The sequence below is a fragment of the Callithrix jacchus genome, chromosome 15 (assembly GCF_049354715.1).
Source record: "Callithrix jacchus isolate 240 chromosome 15, calJac240_pri, whole genome shotgun sequence".
Taxonomy (NCBI): Eukaryota; Metazoa; Chordata; class Mammalia; order Primates; family Cebidae; genus Callithrix; species Callithrix jacchus.
Window position 1 is genome coordinate 41789342 of NC_133516.1, and position 23205 is coordinate 41812546.

General features: G+C 40.0%; 1 protein-coding gene across 44 annotated transcripts in view; it reads right to left on the minus strand.

Moving 5' to 3' along the window:
* The window catches only part of FHIT (fragile histidine triad diadenosine triphosphatase), a 1534178-nt gene that overhangs the window by 312118 nt on the left and 1198855 nt on the right, over positions 1–23205 (minus strand). For 32 of the 44 annotated variants that reach the window (XM_078351368.1, XM_078351371.1, XM_054246241.2 and 29 more), the window contains one exon: positions 98–243. The exons of 10 other annotated variants lie outside the window; for them this stretch is intronic. In XM_078351368.1, coding sequence (XP_078207494.1) covers positions 98–243 — 146 coding nt within the window. Of the gene's footprint in view, positions 1–97; positions 244–3874; positions 3992–10492; positions 10732–11372; positions 11447–23205 lie in introns of all 44 variants that reach the window. 2 more of the 44 variants (XM_078351372.1, XM_078351374.1) reach the window with 2 other exon arrangements.

A 23205-nucleotide genomic window follows, 5' to 3' on the forward strand; every position in this document is an offset into this window, starting at 1 on the left:
TCACATCTGCCTTCCTGGTAAGATGTTAGGAGGAGCAAGCCCAATGCTGGGATTTGAAAAGGAAGAAAAATCATTTCTGAATAATCTGTACACTCACCTGCATAGAAAATGTGAGAGAGGTCCCATGGAAATGTTTCTCAATCACTGTCCCAACTCTCTGGGTCGCCTGAAACAAATCAGCCACTTCATCAGGACGCAGGTCACAGAAGCGCTCCACTGGCCTCAGCGGACACACGAGGACATCTGTAGCAAGGTCTGTTAAGGGCCATGTTGATGGCTTTGGGTAGTGTTCTTACCAAGCAGTTTATACCCATAGGAATGAATCCCCTTGGACCAGAGCCTGAACTGTCAAAGACTAAGGAATGAAGAAACAAATATTTACCATCCACTGAACTCCAAAGAGTTCAACGAAAGCTTACAAACATGGGTAATTACACTTTGAAGGAGAAGCTGTGGTACACAGAAGAATTTCTCATAAGAGAAAGGGACATCAGTGTTCAGAGACACTCAAGTGTGTGGAGAGAGAATTATGCCAGGAGGCAAGTTCTACTCTAGATCATTATCTCCTGACCCCTATTCTAAAACTATGTCCTCTTCAGCACCCAAAAGCACTAGGTTGAAGAAGGAACTGGAATATCCAGTTGGTTTCTCTAGGTAGAATATGGTGATAAATTTTTAATTTAAATTATCTCTTTAGAGAAATAAGAGAACTATGCAGTCAGCATACATAAGTAGATGTTTATTTTATTTTTAAAAGAGTTGTAGACATTCTGAAAATACACAGTCAACATTATCTATAACTAAGAGATGTGCCATGTGGTTAAAGAATTTATGACAAGGGTTCCTCAGACCGATATTTTTTTTATAATCCAAGAAGACATTTGAAGGTAAATCACGATGGAAAGAGGCTGTCTGGTTATACAAACAAACCATTCTTTTTTTTTTTGAGATGGAGTTTCACTCTTGTTACCCAGGCTGGAGTGCAATGGCGTGATCTCGGCTCACCACAACCTCTGCCTCCTGGGTTCAGGCAATTCTCCTGCCTCAGCCTCCTGAGTAGCTGGGATTACAGGCACGCGCCACCATGCCCAGCTAATTTTTTGTACTTTTAGTAGAGACGGGGTTTCACCATGTTGACCAGGATGGTCTCGATCTTTTGACCTCGTGATCCACCCACCTCGGCCTCCCAAAGTGCTAGGATTACAGGCTTGAGCCACCGTGCCTGGCCCAACAAACCATTCTTAATGTATTCTACAACTTAGACAAGGCAACATATTTACATTATTGGTCTCAGAAAACAATGACATCCAGAGAAAAAAGGATAGAAATTTGATTATTTCTTGATAGCAAATTAATATTCATGGTTACACAATCAATAACATTTCAGTTCCTATACATATATGTATGAAATGTGTGAATATACACACACAATGTATATATGAATGCTTGTTTAGTTTTTAGATACTAACAAGAGAAACAAACTCTTATACCTTTTTCTGTTTCTTTCTTCTCCTTGTTTGAAGACAGCATGCTCCTGCCTGGAGGTAAGCAGCTAAGGGGCATAATAAAACCATAATACTGCAATTGCTAGTCTCACTAGAATATCAACCCCACTCCACTACTGGTGGAACTCAGAGCCCAAGGGGAAATACACTGAGCTCAGCTGGTGAGAGCCAATTTCCATAAGAGAAATGGGAAAAGAAAGAGGAAACTGATTAGTTTTGCTCATAATCAGGAAATTCATGTCAATGGTAAACTAGGAAAAGAAGTATTTCTAAAATCAGAGTTAATTTTTCAAGACAGGAGAAGGGAGGCCTTCACCCACAGGGCATCTGACACTTAAAAAGATAATGATCTGTCTTTGGCAGGCCTGCTTTATTATCATGGGTCAATGAACCATTTAGAAATGAAGAATTTCCTTTTCATTTCCTTTGAGCAGATTGCCAGCCTCCACTCCCAGGAAGTTGCTTTTTCTGTTAAAAGGGACCCTTCCCCGTCATCCTCCTCCCTGCTTTAAATTCCACTCTCCCTTACACCTGACTTTACCGAACCACAGCAAGGATGACAACCATGCAAGCTTCCAGCAATATCCCTAAGAGCCGTATTAGCCTTCATCCGCACACAGCAACTCCGTGAGGAAGGAAGATATTTCACTAACACAGTGGCTTACTGTGTAAACTGGTGGAATGAATCAGACAACTTTTGTATCTAATGTAAATTTAGTAATATCAATGGCATCCCAAAGGTTTTTTTTTTTTAATGCCATAAAAAAATCTTATTATTTGTCAATTTTGCTTGTTTGTGGCTGCTCCTAGAAAAACAACTCAGGGAAAGCAAACTACTTCAGCAGATAGCTTTTGTAATTCTAATGCCACTGTTTATACGCCACTTGCTTTAAAATAGTATCACAGATGCAATATAATTTAATTTGGAGCCTCGTAGGCCTTGTTAATGGGTAAATTCCATATTATACATAGGCTATAAGGACACATTTACTTCTGGGTCCTGTTTGCTTGAGATTATCACGTCTGCTAAGATTTCTTAAACAACATGTATGATAATTTTCAATTAAACTTACTGTATAGAATTTAATAAATGCTTTATCCAGTACACATCATGTGTGAAAACTTGTGACACTGGTTACCACTTCTCCCTATAATCTATAGGAGAGACTTTTTTTTTAAGTAATAATACTTTTTAAAGGAAAAGAAGGTCAATAGTTATAATTTAGGTTGTATAGTTGACCAGGAGATTTCTCACAGTAGATGAAAACCAAAGACAGCTTCTTAGAGCAGATGAGATTTAAACTAAACTTTAAAAATGGGGAGTGATTCAACCAGTGGATTGGGCTGGCAACCTACTCACACATCCATCGCAACACTGGAGTCTCCTCTTAATCTGGGGTCTGTGCTGAGATTTAGGATGCTAAGATCGCTAGGCCAGAGTAGCTGACCTTGAAGAGTATACACTCTAATGTCCCAAACTGTCATACAGTAGAGACAGATCATTACAACAGAGAGAGATGAATGCTATTGGTAGGCGTCAGTACAGGCCAGATCAAATTCTGCCTCCGGGTGACATATAAACCTTTCCATCTCATCTCGCTCTCCGCCTTTTAAAGTAGAACCATTTCTCCACATCTAGACCAAAATCTGTCCTTGAAAATGGACATGCAACTTAAGGTTAGCTTCAAAGAAAGTTGTTAAGCATTCTTTCTTTGGCCCAAATCACCATTTCACTTTTTTATTTTGGAGACGGAGTCTCACTCTTGTTGCCCAGGCTGGAGTGCAGTGGTGCGATCTCGGCTCACCGCAACCTCTGCCTCCCAGGTTCAAGCAATTCTGCTGCCTCAGCCTCCTGAGCAGCTGGGACTACAGGTATGCGCCACCACACCCAGCTAATTTTTGTATTTTTGGTAGAGACGGGGTTTCACCATGTTGACTGGGATGCTCTTGATCTCCTCACCTCGTGATCTGCCTGCCTCGGCCTCCCAAAGTGCTGCGATTACAGGCATGAGCCACTGTACCTGGCCATCATTTTCATATACACTCTTACTTAATCTTTGCAACAAACCCATGAACTATTAATGCTATTATAATTCTCATGTTGAAGATAAATTATATGCAACAATTTCTTATACAAAATTAGAAGCTTGCCAGGCCAGCACACTCAAAATGAGATTAAAACTAGAATTCAACCCAAGTCTGTCCGATTCTAAAGTTCATGTTATTAACGATAACGCTGCGATATTATGCTTGTTAGAGCATTCATGACTCCATTTCTGCCTATCCTCTTATTAGAACTGTGCCCTGCATTCCCCAGAGTCACTCTGTTCATAGAAGGGAACCACAGTTTTCATAAAATAGAAGGATACGGTACAAACATGCTACAGGCTTGAGAAACAAATAACCTTGGAAAAAGAAGGCTGATGAGACTTGCAATGCCACATTGTAAGGATGCCTCAGCACTGGGCAGTGAGTATGCCTTCATCCTAACAGAGAGATGGAAGAAGATCAAAAATGAGAGTACCAGCTTGCCTGAGTTGGAAGTAGTAAAGAAAGACACAAAGTTGGCATTTTGGCCCTTCTTCATCCTGACTTGTTGCTTCAAGGTGACTTGGGCTCCATCATAGGCCAGACTCCTGAGAATGTTTAGATACTGTAGCCTCTATCACTGGGTCAGGTTGTCAGACACACTGAATCTACTGCTTGTTGGACAGTCTAAATACTGAGAATTATGGACTTTCTCATAACTGGTGTGGTTTGCTATTTGCAAACATAAGCACAAGAATTTCTCCCATACTACACACCCTTTTGCTCTGTGATTTTACCACTCTTTCCATCAAGAGTTGCAGTCTATTTCCCCTCCCCTTGAATCTGGGCTGGCCTTGAGACTTGCTCTAATCAGTGGAATACTGTGAAAGTGTTTGCGTTACTTTGTGTTTGTGTTGCTATGAAAGAATAGCTGAAGCTGGCTAATTTATAAAGAAAAGAGGTCTATCTGGCTAACAATTCTGAAGGTTGTCCAAGAAGCATGATGCTGGCATCTGCATTTGGTGAAGGCCTCAAGCTGCTTCCATTCATGGGAGAAGTGGAAAGGGAAACAGTCTGCAGAGATCAGATGGTGAGAAAGGAGGCAAGAGAGACAGGAGGGAGGTGCCAGACCCTTTTCAACAACCAGCTCTTGTGGGAACTAACGAAGCAGAAGAAAACTCACTGGTTACCACAAAGGTGGCATCAAATGATTCATGAAAGATCTGCCCCCATGACCCAAACACTTTCCAACAGACCCTACCTCCAATGTCAGGGATCAAATTTCACCATGAGGTTCGGAGGGTCAAATAGCCAATCTATAGGAGTGATGCTGTGTGACTTTCCAAGGTTACGCCTTAAGCAACATTGAAACTTCTGATTATTGATCTCTTGGAACCCTGAGACCAACATGCTATGAAAAATCCCAGTTAGCCTACTGAGTGGCAGTATGAAGATCTAAGGCATATGAAGCTGTCGGAGATATCTCAGACCTTCTAGATACAGGAGAGCCACCGACTGACCTCCAGTATCTGTATGACTTACCTACTGCTGCATGATAAACTACCCCAAATCATAGAGGCTTAAAACAACATTGATAGGGTCGGGTGTGGTGGCTCACACCTGTAATCTCAGCACTTTGGGAGGCTGAGGTGGGCAGATCATGAGGTCAGTTCAAGACCAGCCTGGCCAACATGGTGAAACTCCATCTCTACCAAAAATACAAAAATTAGTTGGGCATGGTGGCACATGCCTGTAATCCCAAATACTTAGGAGGCAGAAGCAAGAGAATTGCTTGAACCCAGGAGGCCGAGATTGCAGTGAGCCAAGATCAGGCCACTACACTCTAGCCTGGCAACAGAGCGACACTCCATCTCAAAAAATAAATAAATAAAAAATAGCTGTACATAGTGGCAGGTGCCTGTAATCCCAGATACTCAGGAGGCTGGGAGGCAGAGGGTGCAGTGAGCCAAGGTTGTGCCATTGCACTCCAGCCTCGGTGACAAGAGTAAAACTCTTGCACTCTAGCCTGGGCAACAAGAGCGAGACTCTGCCTTAAAAAAAACAAAAACAAAAAAACAACATTGATAGGTTTCACCACCATAAGTCTATATGGATGGTTTTTGCTGAGGGTCTTACCTGGACTCACTCATGCAACTGCTTTCAGATGGAAGGTAGGCTGGGTTCACTAGGCCCTTCACTCTACATGCTCTTCCATCCCAACAGATGCAGAATCTCTGAGGTTGCTTAAGGCTTACATTGTCCTACATTGTACTAGTCAAAACCCAGATTCAAGGGGGAGATATTCTGTTTTTTAATAAAAGGAGTGTAAAGATGACAGTCAAAAGGGGTATGGACCCCAGAAAGTTCCAAGGATGTTGTAAAAATTAACAAGGTGTCCAATGTATCTTGGCTGCCCTAGTGAGTAAATACAGGATGACATTTTAGAGTTGAGATAAGTTTTTTTTTGAGACGGAGGTTTGCTCTTGCTGCCCAGACTGGAGTACAATGATGTGATTTCAGTTCCCCAAAACCTCCACCTCCTGGGTTCAAGCAATTCTCCTGCCTCAGCCTCCAGAGCAGCTGGGATTACAGGTATGCACCACCATGGCCAGCTAATTTTGTATCTTTAGTAGAGACGGGGTTTCTCCATGTTGATCAGGCTGGTCTTGAACTCCCGATCTCAAGTGATCTCACCACCTCGATCTCTGGGATTACAGGCATGAGCCACTCCACCTGACCGAGATGGATCTTAAACATCACCTACTCCAACACCTTGGCTGTCAGATTTTAAAAAATAGGGCTAGAAAGGTTACTTGATTTGTTCAAAGTCACACAGTTAGGAGCACGATTGGGATTGAAACTCAATTGTTCGGCTTCTCCACCCAAAGCTCTTTCTGTTACACTGCACATCTGCCCCTATTTTCCAATGCTAAACTTATAGCAGACATCAATAATCAATCACAGAATCATCTCCTTCAACCAGAGTGTCCCAAAATCCTTGCCAATGCAACCTCTGAGCAATCACCACCAGTGAGAATGAGCACGCGACATGAGATGCATGTGCCATTTCTGTGGCCTCCCATACTGCCTCATGAACCACAAAAGCCTGGTGGAGTCAGAACTAAGGGAGATGCTGCAAAAGTGAGAATCTGCCCAACCACATAAAATTTCCATTATACTGCCACATTTTTATTCAAAATAAATTTGGTAAGTTCAAAATGTGCTCATCAAGGATAATAATTGATGATTAAAGATAATTTTAGGAGGATTTCTATGACAAATATGAAATATTTAAATATAGAACACTGACAGAGAAATGGAAATGTACTGATTCAGATGATTAATTAAAGACGAGAGCAGAATATTATGATCAGAGTTGCTCAGACCTGCCCCCATTTAGTTTTCTATATCTGATATATTCTAGGGATTCAGAATATAGAAGTCACCAAAATAAAGCAGATCGTCAAAATAGCATTGACTTGGATGCGGCTGATTAGCCTGTGTATATATTAATATGAAGTAAGGCAGTATCAAATAATACAAACATAAAATTAGCCATTCTTCTGAAGTAATAAAAAAGAAGAGATTGTACTCATCCCTACTGCAGATCTGTAAGTAGTTAGTGATAAGCGAGGAACATTCCAGCTTGCACTGCAGACCCTATATAATTCGTTATTTGCTGTAACAAACACTCCTAGGCCTTGTAAATGTTTAAAACAATTCTTAATGTCACTTCACAAAACAACAGCAGGATGGACTGTGAGCTACTTTTCAAGAAAATATTCAAATTAATTGATTTAAATAGCACAGTTACAGAGCTTTGAGTCAAAGTAGATGGCATCTCAAAGTGTAATCTATTCACAATGTAAGCACTTTGGTGAATTTTCATATCAGAAAGGTAGAACCATCACCCTGAAACATTAATAAATACAATTCTGAAGAAGCATCTTGCTAGTTTGGGCCACACCTTTTTTCACTGGGTATTAACATACTCATTTCAGTAACTCAATAAAGGGTTCATGGGATATTCATCAACCATAAGCATAAATGACATGGATGTAATTTTAAGCAAATGTGATTTCCAGAATATGATAAATTCCAGAGCAGTGTGATTAAGATAATGATAGTACTCTGCTCAGAGCTGGTTCTCAAGGCAAGCATCTCACAAATATCCACTATCTCATGTTTTGCCCTGGGATATGCTTTGGGTCAGAGATATGATGAGTCTTTGGTCACCTGGAGGAAGAGAAGCCAGGTATCCTTTTCTAGGCAGCATGCCCTGAGCTGCCCTCAAAACTCCTGTACTGATCTGGATGCTCAAAAGTAAGAATCACTTTTAAAGAGAGAAGTAAACAGGTGTCTTTCAAAGAAAGTAAATTGAAAAAGGAGCCTGCAGCCTGACAGCATTCTGGTACAGATTCTTTGGTTGAATTTCATACATTTTTCTATGAACTTTTCAAGGCAAAGGAATCCTATTCTGATTCAGATAAGAGCATCATATCTGGAAAAAAATATGCTCATCTAAACTAAGTACATGGGAAAGAAGTAAATGGTAACATTAAAGGAAGGAAACAACATACATTTGTTTGCTGCCTACTATGGGCTAGCCACAATCAATAACCCTTTGAGTTAGATAATATCACCTCCCAATGTCCAGATTTAGAAGCTGAGGCCAAGAAGTTATACTGCATGACCAAAGTCACGTAGCTATTAAGTGAAAATCCTGGCAAGTGGAATGTGTCACAATGCTATTACATTCTCCATGCTATTTCAAAGCCTCTCCGGGTTACAGAAGTCTCCATGTATAATACCTACTCCAGTATTTACTAGAGTGGGATACTAGAGCACTGCTTCCATGGGATGTCATTAGACATCATGAAGAAAAAATTGTGTAGTCAAAGATTTAGGAACACTGGATGAAATGAAGTAAAGTAGCTCGCTTTACTGCAGTATTCATCAGAATATTTGCTGTACTTAATATGCATTCTGACTTCTCAAAAATAAGCAATAGTATGCAGCATTGCTCCAATTTGCTTAACTATAAAGTAATTACTATTTATTATTGCTATTAACATTGTAGAACCCTACATAGGACATATGCTTCAGAGGATGTTTTTTGGAAATCTTCAGCATCGTTTCCTAAAACGTAGAGAGGCCTGAAGAAGTTTTTTGGTTTTCAAACAAAAAGTTGAATACACGTCCTATGAATCACATGGGCAGAGAAAGAGAGCATTCTGTGAAATGAAATATGCTGAGAAGTTGAGCCTTAAAATACATCAAATGGGAAATGGCAGTCATTAGTGCTGTTTGCCAAACAGTTCAGGTTACTGCATGTCTGGGCATATGGTAGGCCTTCTGGGCCCTTGCAGTTGGGCGAAGCTCAACAAACACAGGTCAAGTAACTGTGAGCAAAAATGATAGATGTCACTTCTGGGCTAAAGCCCTTAACTGCTAGTATGTGACCAAAAGCTTTATTTCCTTCACCAAGACAAGCAGCAATGCTTTGCCATGGTAGCTGCTCTGGCAGTAGGACCCTGAATTACAGGTCAGCAGGGGCCTCTGATCACTGTGGTCACAGTGACTAGGGCAAGTTCGTTCTTTTTTTTTTTTTGAGACAGAGTCTCACTCTGTCTCCCAGGCTGGGGTGCAGTGGCACCATCGTGGCTCACTGCAACCTCTGCCTCCTGGGTTCAAGTAATTCTCCTGCCTCAGCCTCCTGAGTAGCTGGGATTACAGGCACCTGCCACCACATCTGGCTATTTTTTTGTATTTTTAGTAGGGACAGGATTTCACTGTGTTAGCCAGAATGGTCTCAATCTCCTGACCTCATGATCTGCCCACCTTGGCCTCCCAAAGTGCTGGGGCAGTCTATTCTTAAATAGGTTTTACCTCTTGTGCTAACTCCACCAAGTTGCAGTAGTTACTTAGAGCAGCATGTTGAAGAGGATTCTGAAGCTCTGATAAGGACCGGGAGGAAAGAACTGAGGAATTTATTAGTTTTGACTGCCATGAGGGAGGAAAAAATACTAGCATTTATACCAAGTAGCTGCCATTCTTCAATCAGAAAGCAATAAAAAATGTTTTTTCAAGAACTCCCTCTCCCCCTTTCTTAATGACATAAAGTCATTCCTGGGATTTGCAATGTCTCACAGTAACCATTATGAAAATCTATTATTATTGCTATTGTCCTAGAGATATACAGAAGTGTCTAGAATTTAGTTAATTCTGGTTAGGAGAGTACTGAAAAGGAAAATTAACTGTCACTCAAAAGAGTCTGTCCATAATGTGTAAACGTGAGAATGGGAACACACCAATATGAAAATGAACATGTAAAAATGCTCGCAGAGGTTAAGAGTTGAAGGAGTGGCCAGGCGCAGCGGTTTACGCCTATAATCCCAGCACTTTGGGAGGCCGAGGCGGGTGGATCACAAGGTCAAGAGATCGAGACCATGCTGGTCAACATGGTGAAACCCAGTCTCTACTAAAAATACAAAAATTAGCTGGGCATGGTGGTGCGCACCTGTAGTCCCAGCTACTCAGGAGGCTGAGGCAGGAGAATTGCTTGAACCCAGGAGGCGGAGGTTGCAGTGAGCCGAGATCACGCCATTGCACTCCAGCCTGGGTAACAAGAGCAAAACTCCGTCTCAAAAAAAAAAAAAGAGTTGAAGGAGTATGGCAATAGAAGAAATAAAGTGCACTCAGCAGCTAAAGAAATACCTTAATCTAACTCCAAGGAGAGATTATTTTAAACTTCAGATATACTTTGCTATGAGAATCATTTCAAAAACTCTGTGAAAAGCTTTTTAGTGAAGTATAGATTAGAAATTAATACTAAAAATCTGCAATTCCCTGGAGATCTAGAAAACCACATCCAACACAAATAATTTAATGGTACCCTCACCGTATACACAGTTTCATTTCACTAGTATGTGAACAAGGGAAGGGCCCTGGGCACATACTTCCATAGGGTGGCTGGAGTGAAACAAACGTGGGTCTCAGCTCCCACATAGATAGGATTCTTCTAGCGCAAGCTCCATCAGGTTTTGAAAAGCATGGATTCCAAATTTAGGTTTGCTGATGCCACTCAAGAGACACTAAGAATTCCGATTTCCATCAGATCTTCCATAAAGTTGGCCAAGCCAATGGAGCAACCAGGCAGCACAGTTCAGATGCCATCTGAAGGCAAAGAGTAGCCCAACTATAAATATAAAAGGAAAAACAATAGGAAATGAGAGAAAGGGAGAGAGGAGAGTAAAGGGAGGAGTGGTACTTAGCAGATGAAGCATCCTTAGAAGAGAGAAAATACTCCTTTATAGACAGGCTCAGCTAGCATTCCTGGTGCTACACACAGAGCTTAACATAGAATTGGCCTTTAATAAATATTTGGGGAAAGAATGAATGTCATGTAGGCTTATTCATTGTTTACTCTGGGAAACAATTCTTTCTAATGAATAATTTTTCAAAATGCTCCCAATACTGTGGGTTCTTAAGAGATCGGTGAACCAGTCCAGCCTCAACTTACTTAAATGCAAACCATTAAGAGAAATATACTTAACAGTTAAAAAAAAAAAAAGGGTCAATTGTGAATTCCTAATACAAAATACACCCAGCTAAAGGCATAGAAAAAATAAATACAAACTGGCCTTTCCTTCACACATCAAAAGTAGTGCATGTCTCTTAAATGGAAAACTTGAGAACTATTAACTCAGTGAAGCTTGAAAAGATCTGAAGATAACATTGTTCTATTCTTGTTAATAACAATGTTGAACCCTCTCCTATGACAGATATTAATGTTAATAGAAACATCCTTTATTTCAGAAAAATGAGAGACATACTTACACTAATTTGGCATTCTCACAGAATATGAATCAACACCTTTCTCTCTCCAGTTCAGTCTTCCACGATCAAGCAACCTAAAATAAATGATGGCAGGGTATCTTATAGTGAGAGGTATTCAGCAAGTGTTCAGTGAACGAACTTCTGAATGAATTCGTGAAAGAGCATAAAGTAGAATATTAGAGAAAAGGATAAAGCAAAAACACTTGCAAGAACTCTGTGTTTTTTAATGTATTTATTCAACAAATATTTGTTAAGAGTCGACTACCTGGCAAGTATTACATAAGACACTGAGGATACAGCACAACCAGGTATAGTCATCCTCTCCCTTCCAAATGTGTGAAATCTAGAGGGTGAACAAAGGCAAGCGACATATAACTATTGTGAAAAATAAGGGGTGAGATGAGAAAGAAAAGGTGTAAGGGGAAGACTGTAACAAGCCAAACCAGCTTAGCTGGCCATGAACTTGGCCCAGTTCACTTGGTTTAACTGGATCTTCAGGAAAGATTGCAGGCCCGCTGTAGCCTTGGTCAGCAGTCTGGATTTATTCACCATGCATGGGGAAGCCACTGAAGCATTTTGGGCAGTGGAGAGTGGAGATATTTGACAGATTCTGGGTTCCCTTTGCAATGCTGAAGGCCACTGGGAGTATCTTTACTTCAGACTAGGTAAAAGATTCAAAACAGGCCTGGCCTATGGTGGTGGCAGTGGAGATGCAGAAAATTTGAGATGTAGTTTGAGGTAGGAGTAACAAGACTTACTAATGGGGCAAAAAGGAAGAGGAGGATGAAAGAGGATTCCAAGGTTCTGGCTTGGGTAGCAGGTAGAGAGTGATGTAATTTGAGGAATGGTGGGTGGGACAGTGTCATGTAGCTCACCATTTGGAGACTTTTTGTTCTTGAATTTATCAAATTCTCCAGAAATAACTAGAGCAGACTTTCCTAACCTGGGTCTACAGATAGATAGGCCCCAAGGCTTCTATGAATCTACTGAAATTGTTTGTAAAACGGTGCATGTGTGCATCCACACACATTGTTTTCCTCTGGTATAAAATTCTTAAATAGTCTCCTGACTCCCACTAGAGTAAGAATCCTAGATTTAAATTAGAATTATTTGAATATTAGTCCCCAAGGGAATTATTAGAAAGAGGCTCAGACTGTTGCTCACTTTGGCTTGGAATCTAATGTACCCAGTACCGAAGAGTAAGAAAAGAAGTTTCCTCTGTCTGAGCAATGTGCTATAATTCACGAGCATGGAGCCTCCACAAAAGACAAACAAAAGATTTTTTTAATGGCATAAGACCAAAGTCATTTTAATCTAATTCAGCAGTGAACAATTTAAGACATGTCTCTTTCAACAAAAGACAGCTGGACACATAAAGATGACTGTGTGATCCATTTAAAATTAAAGAATAGGCTAAGTCATTTACAACAATAAAAATGCAGAAAATTCTACCAACAAGAAAAGAAAGACTAAAAACTTTCAGCAGCAAGTGATTTCCAAATGTTTCCAAAACAGGAACCAAAAGACGTTTTAATGTCACTGTGGCAGCTTCTAAAACAGAGTAAGTTAATCAAGCAGCCTCTGAAAACAAAGCAGCAATTCATTAAAAACAACAACAACAACTCAGCAATGAACTATCCTGCCAGAGTGTCAAGAAAGCAGACTTTTTCAAGAGGAAGTGATTTGTATTCAAATATAGCTCAGCATTTATCACTAAATCTCCAAGGCCTGTAAAGGGGAGAGGGGGGAAGTTCTTTCCATCTGCTTACACTTTTCTCCTAATAAAGTCAACTGCCAATAAGGGGAGAGACTGGGATATTTTAAAAACAGTAAAAGTAGAAGAAATACATTCACAAATCGAGGGTTTCAAACAAATAACTCCTCCTCCTTTCTACACTTTCTTCTTCAAATCTCTTAGCCTACTGTCCTCTTCCTAAATTTGGGTTAATAGTTGTACCTACTACATTGGGATGTTAAAAGTGTTTTTTTTCAAAATAATAGTATATTTCACATCAAGAAGTAAAAGCTGAACAAATGTTTAGCTTAGGAAAAAAAAGGTCAATGGAAATGAATCCCTTCAAAGCTTCCCTAAATCCAGCAACCATAATATTGTCATGTGATTTAAACACTGTTCCACTAACACCAGTGTTATCATTTAGAACCCAGATCTTAATTCATTCCATGTTTAAAATGTCTCCACTCTTTCACATTCCACTCCCTGCACCCATCTCCATTTCCTCATTTGATCTCTGTATGTTTTTTCTTTCCCCCTCATAATCTAAGCATCACTGATAGCAGAGTGTAGGAATTAATCATCTTATAACTACTTACTCTTCCTCTCTAGTTCTAACTGTATGAATTTTTCAAAATACAGTAGCTAACAACAAAAAAAATCTCAAAATATAAAAACAAACTCTGAAAAAACATTTAAGATATTTAAACACATTTAGAATTTGTAACTTTTCACTCTAATGTCATTTTTCAAGCAATGTTTAGACAGTGCAGAACACTCTATGGTTTACCTAATGTTTAAATTAGATCTGGCCAGGTGTGGTGGCTCATGGCTGTAATCCCAGCACTATGGGGGACCAAGGTGGGTGGATCAGCCTACCCAACATGGTGAAACCCAGTCTCTACTAAAAATACAAAAATCACCAAGGTGTAGTGGCACACACCTGTAATCCCAGCTGCTTGAGAAGCTGAGGCAGGAGAACTGCTTGAACCCAGGAGACAGAAGTTGCACTGAGCCAAGATCACACCACTGCACTGTAGCCTGGGTGACAGAGTGAGTAAGACTGTCTCAAAATAAAAAAAAAATAGACCTGATAATCCACAAGGATCTATAAAAATATGAACTGACAAGATTTCTATATATTTGAATTTCATTTTGTATATTACTGAAAAAAATTTAAGTATGCCTAAGGAAAAAGAAAACTCTGGAAATAAAACAGATGTTCTGGCAATTCTGAACAGTTTCACATTTATATATGGTTATCCCTCATGAAGAATCCTAAAATTCACTCTCATTTTCTTTATATGCTTAGATATTAAAAACATGTCTTTGCCAATCAATAGTCTTCCGTCATGGGGAATCAGACATCGGCTCCATCATTTCTCATCACCAACATCACCATCGTCACTGTCTTTACCATCATCACTTAAACTAAAATAGAAATTGCTGAAATAACCACAGCTAACATAAGTGTCATAAATTTCTTACTGATGATTAAATGCTCCTCTTGAGGTTGTAGGTTTATTTAATCCTATTTTGAGGATTAAATAAACCTACAACCTCAAATACTATGCCATAGAGTTCAGAGATTCCAACACCTTTAATGTTTCTATATGGAAAAAGCCACAAGGGTTCTCCCTGAAAAAGTAGTCTTTACTCAGAATCTCTTCTAGTTTTGTTTAGTTTATAAATAAAAGACAGGTGTGGTGGCTCATGTCTGTAATCCCAGAACTTTGGGAGGTTGAGATGGGTGGATCACAAGGTCAAGAGATTGAGACCATGCTGGCCAACGTGGTGAAACCCTGTCTTTACTAAAAATACAAAAATTAGCAGGGCATGGTGGCATGTGCCTGTAGTCTCAGCTATGCAGGAGGCTGAGGCAGAAGAAACACTTGAACCCAGTAGGTGGAGGTTGCAGTGAGTTGAGATCATACCACTGCACTCCAGCCTGGTGACAGAGCGAGACTCCTTCTCAAAAAAAAAAAAAGAGTAATTCAGATTGAAAGGGATAGTATTTTGGATTTTCAATGTTATTGACAGCCCTTGATCCATAATAATTTAGCTAATATAGATCAGTGCCTATAGTGGAACTTTCTATATCCTACACTGTTCAATGTACTAGCCACCAGCCATATGTGCCTACTGAGCACTTGAAATATGGCTGATGTAATTGAAAAATTAATTTTAATTGTATTTTGTTTTAATTAATTTTAATTTTACACTTAAAAATTAAATATAAACTTTACATTTTAAACAACCTCTTGTAGCTAGTAATCACTTGTGGCTGGTAGCTATTACATTGTACAGTTCATCAGGAGAGGCCACAAATATACGACAAAAAGGAGGGGTGGAACTGGAACAACTGGAAAACACATGCCCCGAGGTGGGTGGCCAACACTTAGAGATTTTTTGTTCCTGAAGAAACTAGAAATTTGGATTGCTATGTGTAATCTCTTTTCTAGCAACTACAGGCAGTCCTTCTCATGGTTCCCATATGCACATATTTCAGTTACTACAGTTTATTTAAATAACACCAATTCCCCAACAACATGGTTCAAATTTCATTTACCAGGTCACACTAACTCTGGGTCACTGTTTAAAGTCCAAACTCCTTTACTTCAATTCACAAATCACCACATAGATGACAGATGTGCACAATGATCAGTAACCAATCACGTCACTTCTTCCAAAGTCTGCCAGTGACTGGTCACTGCATATCTGTTACTCAGTCACAGCCAGCTGGCAAAGTACATAGTTTTGTATCTGACTGATTCCACAGTGATAAACCTATATATTTCACCAAAATGGATAATCAAATGAGGGAATTGGTAAAGAAATATGAAACACAAGTGACCCCACCAAAAAAAAAAAAACAAAAAAAACCACGAGGCCAGGTGTGGTGGCTCACGCCTGTAATCCCAGCACTTTGGGAGTCTGAGGCGGGTGGATCACGAGGTCAAAAAATCAAGACCATCCTCATCAACATGGTGAAACCCCGTCTCTACTAAAAATACAAAAAATTAGCTGGGCATGGTGGCGCGCACCTGTAATCCCAGCTACTCAGGAGGCTGAGGCAGATAACTGCTTGAACCCAGAAGGTGGAGGTTACAGTGAGCTGAGATGCTGCAACTGCACTTCAGCCTGGGTGACAAAACAAGGCTCCATCTCAAAAAAAAATAATAATTAAAAAATAAATGAAGAAAAAAGACTTAAAAAATTTTTTTATTTTACTGCACTTTAGGTCCTGGGGTACTTGTACAGAACATGCAGGATTATTGCATAGGTACATACCTGGCAATGTGGTTTGCTGCTTTCATCCTCCCATTACCTATATCTGGCATTTTTCCTCAAGTTATCCCTCCCCAACTCCCTACCCCCCTGCCGTCCCTTCCCTAGTCCCCCGCAACAGACCACAATGTGGGATGCTCCCCTCCCTGTGTCGATGTGTTCTCATTATTCAATACCTGCCTATGATTGAGAACATGTGGTGTTTGATTGTCTGTTCTTCTATCAGTTTGCTGAGAAGATGGTTTCCAGATTCATCCATGTCCCTACAAAGGACACAAACTCATCAATTTTTATGGCTGCATAATATTCCATCGTGTATATGTGCCACATTTTCCTTGCCCAGTCTCTCATTGATGAGCATTTGGGTTGGTTCCAGGTCTTTGCTATTGTAAACAGTGCTGCAATGAACATACATGTGCATGCATCTCTCTAATGGAATGATTCATAATCCTCTGGATACATACCCAGTAATGGGATTGCTGGGTCAAATGGAATTTCTATTTCCTAGATCCTTGAGGAATCGCCACACTCTCTTCCACAATCATTGAACTAATTTACACTCCCACCAACAGTGTAAAAGTGTTCCTATTTCTCCACATCCTCTCTGGCATCTGTTGTCTCCAGATTTTTTAATGATCGCCATTCTAACTGGTGTGAGATGATATCTCAATGTGGTTTTGATTTGCGTTTCTCTAATGGCCAGTGATGATGAGCATCTCTTCATATGTTTGTTGGCCTCATATATGTCTTCTTTTGAAAAGTGTCTGTTCATATCCTTCACCCACTTTTGAATGGGTTTGCTTTAGTTCTTTGTAAATTCTGGATATTAGCCCTTTGTCAGATGGGTAGAATGCAAAAATTTTTTCCCATTCTGTTGGTTGCCGATTCACTCTAATGATTGTTTCTGTTGCTGTGCAGAAGCTCTGGAGTTTAATTAGATCTGATTTGTCTATTTTGGCTTTTGTTGCCAATGCTTTTGGTGTTTTAGTCATGAAGTCCTTGCCTATGCCTATGTCCTGAATGATTTTTCCTAGGTATTCCTCTAGGGTTTTTATGGTTCTAGGTCTTCTGTTTAAGTCTTTAATCCATCTGGAGTTGATTTTAGTGTAACATGTCCAGAAGTGGTTCAGTTTCTGCTTTGTGCACATGGCTAGCCAGTTTTCCCAACACCATTTATTAAACAGGAAATCCTTTCCACATTGCTTGTTTTTTCAGGTTTGTCAAAGGTCAGATGGTTGTAGATGTGTGGCATTCCTCCAAGGCCTCTGTTCTGTTCCACTGGTCTGTATCTCTCTTTTGGTACCAGCACCATGCTGTTTTGATTACTGTAGTCTTGTAGTATACTTTGAAGTCAGGTAGCATGATGTCTCCAGCTTTGTTCTTTTTCATTAAAATTGACTTGGCTATGAGGGCTCTCTTTTGGTTCCATATGAAGTTTAAGGTGGTTTTTTTCCAGTTCTGTGAAGAGGGTAATAGATAGCTTGATGGGGATAGCATTGAATCTACAAATTACTTTGGGCAGTATGGCCATTTATAAACATGTTTTTCCATCTACTTGTGTCCTCTTATTTCCTTGAGCTGTGGTTTGTAGTTCTCCTTGAAGGAGTCCTTTATATCCTTTTTTAGCTGTATTCCTAGGTATTTTATTCTCTTTGTAGCAATTGTGAATGGCAGTTTGATCTTGATTTGACTCTCTTTAAGTCTGTTATTGGTGTATAGGAATGCTTGTGATTTCTGCACATTGATTTTGTATCCTGAGACTTTGCTGACTTGCTTATCAGTTTTAGGAGATTTTGGGCTGAGACAAAGGGGTCTTATAAATATACAATCATGTCATCTGCAAATAGAGACAATTTGGCTTCCTCCTTTCCTAACTCAATTCCCCTTATTTCTTTTTCTTGCCTGATTGCTCTGGCTAGAAGTTCCAATACTGTATGGAATAGGAGTGGTGAGAGAGGGTATCCTTGTCTAGTGCTGGATTTCAAAGGGAATGCTTCCAGTTTTTGCCCATTCAGTACGGTATTAGCTGTTGGTTTGTCATAAATACCTTTTATTATTTTGAGATACATTCTGTTGAAACCTAGTTTATTGAGAGTTTTTAGCATAAAGAGCTGTTGAATTTTGTAGAAGGCCTTCTCTGCATCTGTTGAGATAATCTTTTAGTTTTTGTCAACGTTCAAGAACCAGTTGTTCTATTTCTAAGAAGTGAATTGTTTCTTAGAATTGACTTGGCTATGTGGGCTCTCTCTTAAATGCTAACAGAAGCATTTCTGAGTTAGTTTCTTAATCCTGAGTTGTAACTTGATTGCCCTGTGGTCTGAGAGACTGTTTATTATGATTTATGTTCTTTTGCATTTGCTGAGGAATGATTTACTTCCATTAATGTGGTTAATTTTAGAGTAGGTGTGATGTGGTGCTGAGAAGAATATATATTCTGTGGATTTGGGGTGGAGAGTTCTGTAAATGTCTATTAGGTTTGCTTGGTCCAAATCTGAGTTTAAATCCTGGATATCCTTGTTAATTTTGTTTCGTCTGTCTATCTAATATTGACAGTGGAGTGTTAAAGTCTCCCACTATTATTGTGTAGGAGTCTAAGTCTCTTTATAGGTCGTTAAGAACTTGCTTTATATTTCTGGGTGCTCCTGTATTGGGTGCATATATATTTGGGATCCTTAGCTCTTCTTGTTGCATTGATCCTTTTACCATTATATAATGTCCTTTGTCTCTTTTGATCTTTGTTGGTTTAAAGTCTATTTTATCAGAAACTAGGATTGCAACTCCTGATTTTTTTGCTCTCCATTTGCTTGGTAAATCTTCCTCAATCCCTTTGTTTTGAGCCTATGTGTATCCTTGCATGTGAGATGGGTTTCCTGTATATAGCACACCAATGGGTTTTGATTTTTTATCCAATTTGCCAGTCTGTATCTTTTCACTGGGGCATTTAGCCCATTTACATTTAGGATTAATATTGTTATGTGTGAATTTGATCCTGCCATTATGATGCTAGCTGGCTGTTCTGTCCATTAGTTGATGCAGTTTCTTCATTGTGTCAATGCTCTTTACCATTTGGTACCTTTCTGGAGTGGTGGGTACTTGTTGTTCCTTTCTATGTTTAGTGCTTCTTTTAGGAGCTCTTGTAAGGCAGGCCTTGGGGTGATGAAATCTCTCAGCAATTGCTTGTTCATAAAGGATTTTATTTCTCCTTCACTTATGAAGCTAAGTTTGGCTGAATATGAAATTCTCGGTTGAAAATTCTTTTTTGCTGGGCGCAGTGGCTCAAGCCTGTAATCCCAGTACTTTGGGAGGCCGAGGCTGGTGGATCACGAGGTCAAGAGATCAAGACCATCCTGGTCAACACGGTGAAACCCTGTCTCTAGTAAAAATACAAAAAATTGGCTGGACATGGTGGCGCGTGCCTGTAATCCCAGCTACTCAGGAAGCTGAGGCAGGAGAATTGCCTGAACCCAGGAGGCGGAGGTTGTGGTGAGCCGAGATCGCGCCATTGCACTCCAGCCTGGGTAACAAGGGTGAAACTCCATCTCAAAAAAAAAAAAGAAAGAAAGAAAAAAGAAAATTCTTTTCTTTAAGGATGTTGAATATTGGCCCCACTCTCTTTTGGCTTGTAGGGTTTCCACCAAGAGATCTGCTGTGAGTCTAATGGACTTCTCTTTGTGAGTAACCCGACCGTTCTCTCTGGCTGCCCTTACCATTTTTTCCTTCATCTCAACCCTGGTGAATCTGATGATTATGTGCCTTGGGATTGCTCTTCTTGAGGAGTATCTTTGTGGTGTTCTCTGTATTTCCTGGATGTGAATATTGGTCGGCCTTGCTAGGTTGGGGAAGTTCTCCTGGAGAATATCCTGAAGAGTGTTTTCCAACTTGAATTCATTCTCTCTGTCACACTGAAATATACCTATCATATGTAGATTACGTCTTTTCACATAATCCCATATTTCTTGGAGGCTTTGTTCATTTCTTTTTACTCTTTTTTCTCTAATCATGCCTTCCCATTTTATTTTATTGAGTTGCTCCTCAATCTCTGATATCCCTTCTTCTGCTTGGTTGATTTGGCTATTGAAACTTTGTGTATGCTTTGTGAAGTGCTCATGTTATGTTTTCCAGCTCCATTAATGCATTTATATTCTTCTCTAGGCTGTTTATTCTCGTTAGCATTTCATCTAACCTTTTTTCAAAGTTCTTGGTTTCTTTGCATTGGGTTAGAACATGTTCTTTTAGCTCTGAGAAATTTGTTATTATCCACTTTCTGAAGCCTGTTTCTGTCAATTCATCAGACTCATTCTCCATCCAGCTTTGTTCCCTTGCTGGTGAGGAGTTGTGATCTCTTGGAGAAGAGGCGTTCTGGTTTTGGGTGTTTTCATTTTTTTTGTGCTGGTTTCTTCCCATCTTTGTGGATTTACATACCTGTGGTCTTTGTAGTTGGTGACTTTTGGATGGGGTCTCTGAGTGGACACCCTTTTAGTTGATGATGAAGTTATTCCTTTCTGTTTTTTAGTTTTCCTTCTAACAGTCAGGCCCCTCTGCTGTAGGACTGCCAGAGGTCTACTCCTGATACTGCCTGCCTAAGGATCACCTGTTTTGGTTGCAGAAAATTAAGGATTTCTGCCAGTTTCTTCTGTTATCTTTGTCCCCAAAGGATACCTGCCATATGTCAGCCTGAGCTCTCCTTTATCAGGTCTCTTTGGATATACAGGGGTCGGAGAGCTGCTTGAGGAGACAGTCTGTCCCTCATAGGAGCTCAAGTGCTGAGCTGTGACCTCTGTTGTTCCATTCAGAGCTGCTGGAAGGTACATTTAAGTCTGCTGCAGAGGAACTCATAACTGCCTTTTTTTCCCAGGTGCTCTGTCTTGGGAAGGTGGGACTTTATTTATAAGTTCCTTACATGCTGCTGCCTTTTTTCAGAGATGTCATGCCCAGCGAGGGGCTAGCCTAGTCACAGTCTGCCAGCAGAGGCATTGCTGAGCTGCCATGGGCTCTGCCTGGCTGCTGTGTAAACTTCCTTGAGGTTTTGATTATAGGTGTATAGTTAGAACTGCCTCGGTAATGGTGGTCTGCCTCAGTAATGGTGGAGTGTCTCTGTAATGGCAGACTGCCTCAGTAGTGGTGGACTGCTTTGGTAATGGCAGCCACCCTTCCCACCACAGAGCTGGACCATCCTGGGTCCAGCTGTGCTTGCTGTGAAACTCTTAATCCCAAGCGTTTCAGATTGCTGGTCTTCATGGGGGTGGGATCCACCAAGCCATATCACCTGGCTCCCTGTTTCAGCCCCGTTTGAAAAAAAGACATTTATACACTCTCTCCAGAAAGAGTAGATCCATCATCACATGCTCCTGATTTTTGCCACTATATTGCCTGGCAAAAATAAAGTTAACATTTTCTTTTGTTTCCCAAGTAGCCTGAGAACTGCATGTTACTGTCAACCTAAGTAACAGAGGCTCTCTAAAAGAAAATGATATTTATGAAGAAATGGGCCTTGCCATGGGAATACATATGCCATAGTAAACTATATGAATATAGAGCTGGGTGAAGGAAGACAAAGATTTTTAAAGGCAAATAAGGAGAATCATGTAATTGTTTTGAGATATTTATCCTTGGTTACTAGAATCAGTAACACTGTGGCACTTGTCAGAGGTTGGACAGGCAGTTCTTGGGCAGATGTCCTCATAGAGTATTGTGTGTGTGTGTGTGTGTGTGTGTGTGTGTGTGTGTTTGTGTGTGTACAGATGTGATGGCCTTAATGCAGGGTGGCTTTTTGCAGAGTCTTTTATGATAGTTTTTGTTACCAGGCATTTGTTCATGAGAACCCTCCCTTCATGGCCTTTCCCAGCTCTGTTTGTCAGAGGTTTGTTAGTTTGTTTTATCACCATTTGATTCAGACAACTTTCACATTATCAAACCTCCTGAACTCCAAATGCATCATTAAACCTGGCTGTTAGCTTTAAGGTTTCTCCACCAAATTGTCTCTGTACACCACAGTATGACTGAAGGAAGATTACATAATAAGCAATATCAATACCATGCATGTTCTATATTCCATATGGGTGATGCACAACAAGAAAAATTCCTGCCAAAATCCTTATTTTGAGAGAAAAACCAGAATACAGCTATAGCTGTATGTTTTCCTTAATGATATTCTACTAAAGGCCCTTTCTGTAGTACATTATCTGCTGCTGGTCCAGAAGCTCTTTAAAAATAGGCCACCTCTCATTCACCTTTGGATCCAGAGACCAGCATACGGAGCCCAGGTTAGAACAGATGTCACTTCTTAGTAGATTTGTCAATCCCAACCCATCGATAATATCCCTCCCTTCCCTTTCTTCTCATTTGTTTGTATCCTTCATAGCTTATATCAAATCTTGAAATTTTAGTATTAATTTCTGATCACCTGTTTTTGATCGAGAATGCAAACTGAAATGAGGACAGGAATTAGGAATGTCTGTTTCTCAGCTGTATTCTACCTGGATATAGTATTCTGGACATAGAGCACTTGGTAAATATTGAATTGGTGGGTCAATGGATGGATGGATGGGTGACTGGGTGGTTGGTTTGAATAAATGTTTAAGTGAATGACTATTAGACTGAATGACTGTTGAAATGAATTACTGTTTGATTAATAAATGAATAAAAATAAATAAATAAAAGCTAAAACTATTATCTTATTTTAATAAGTAGAGAGTAGAAAAAAATAACCATTATTCTCCTAATGTTTTATAACCATAAGCATAACATTCTCTGGGTTGTCTTCCATTTCCTAAGTTTCATCCTCAGATAAATCTAAAAATGAGAATTCTTCCA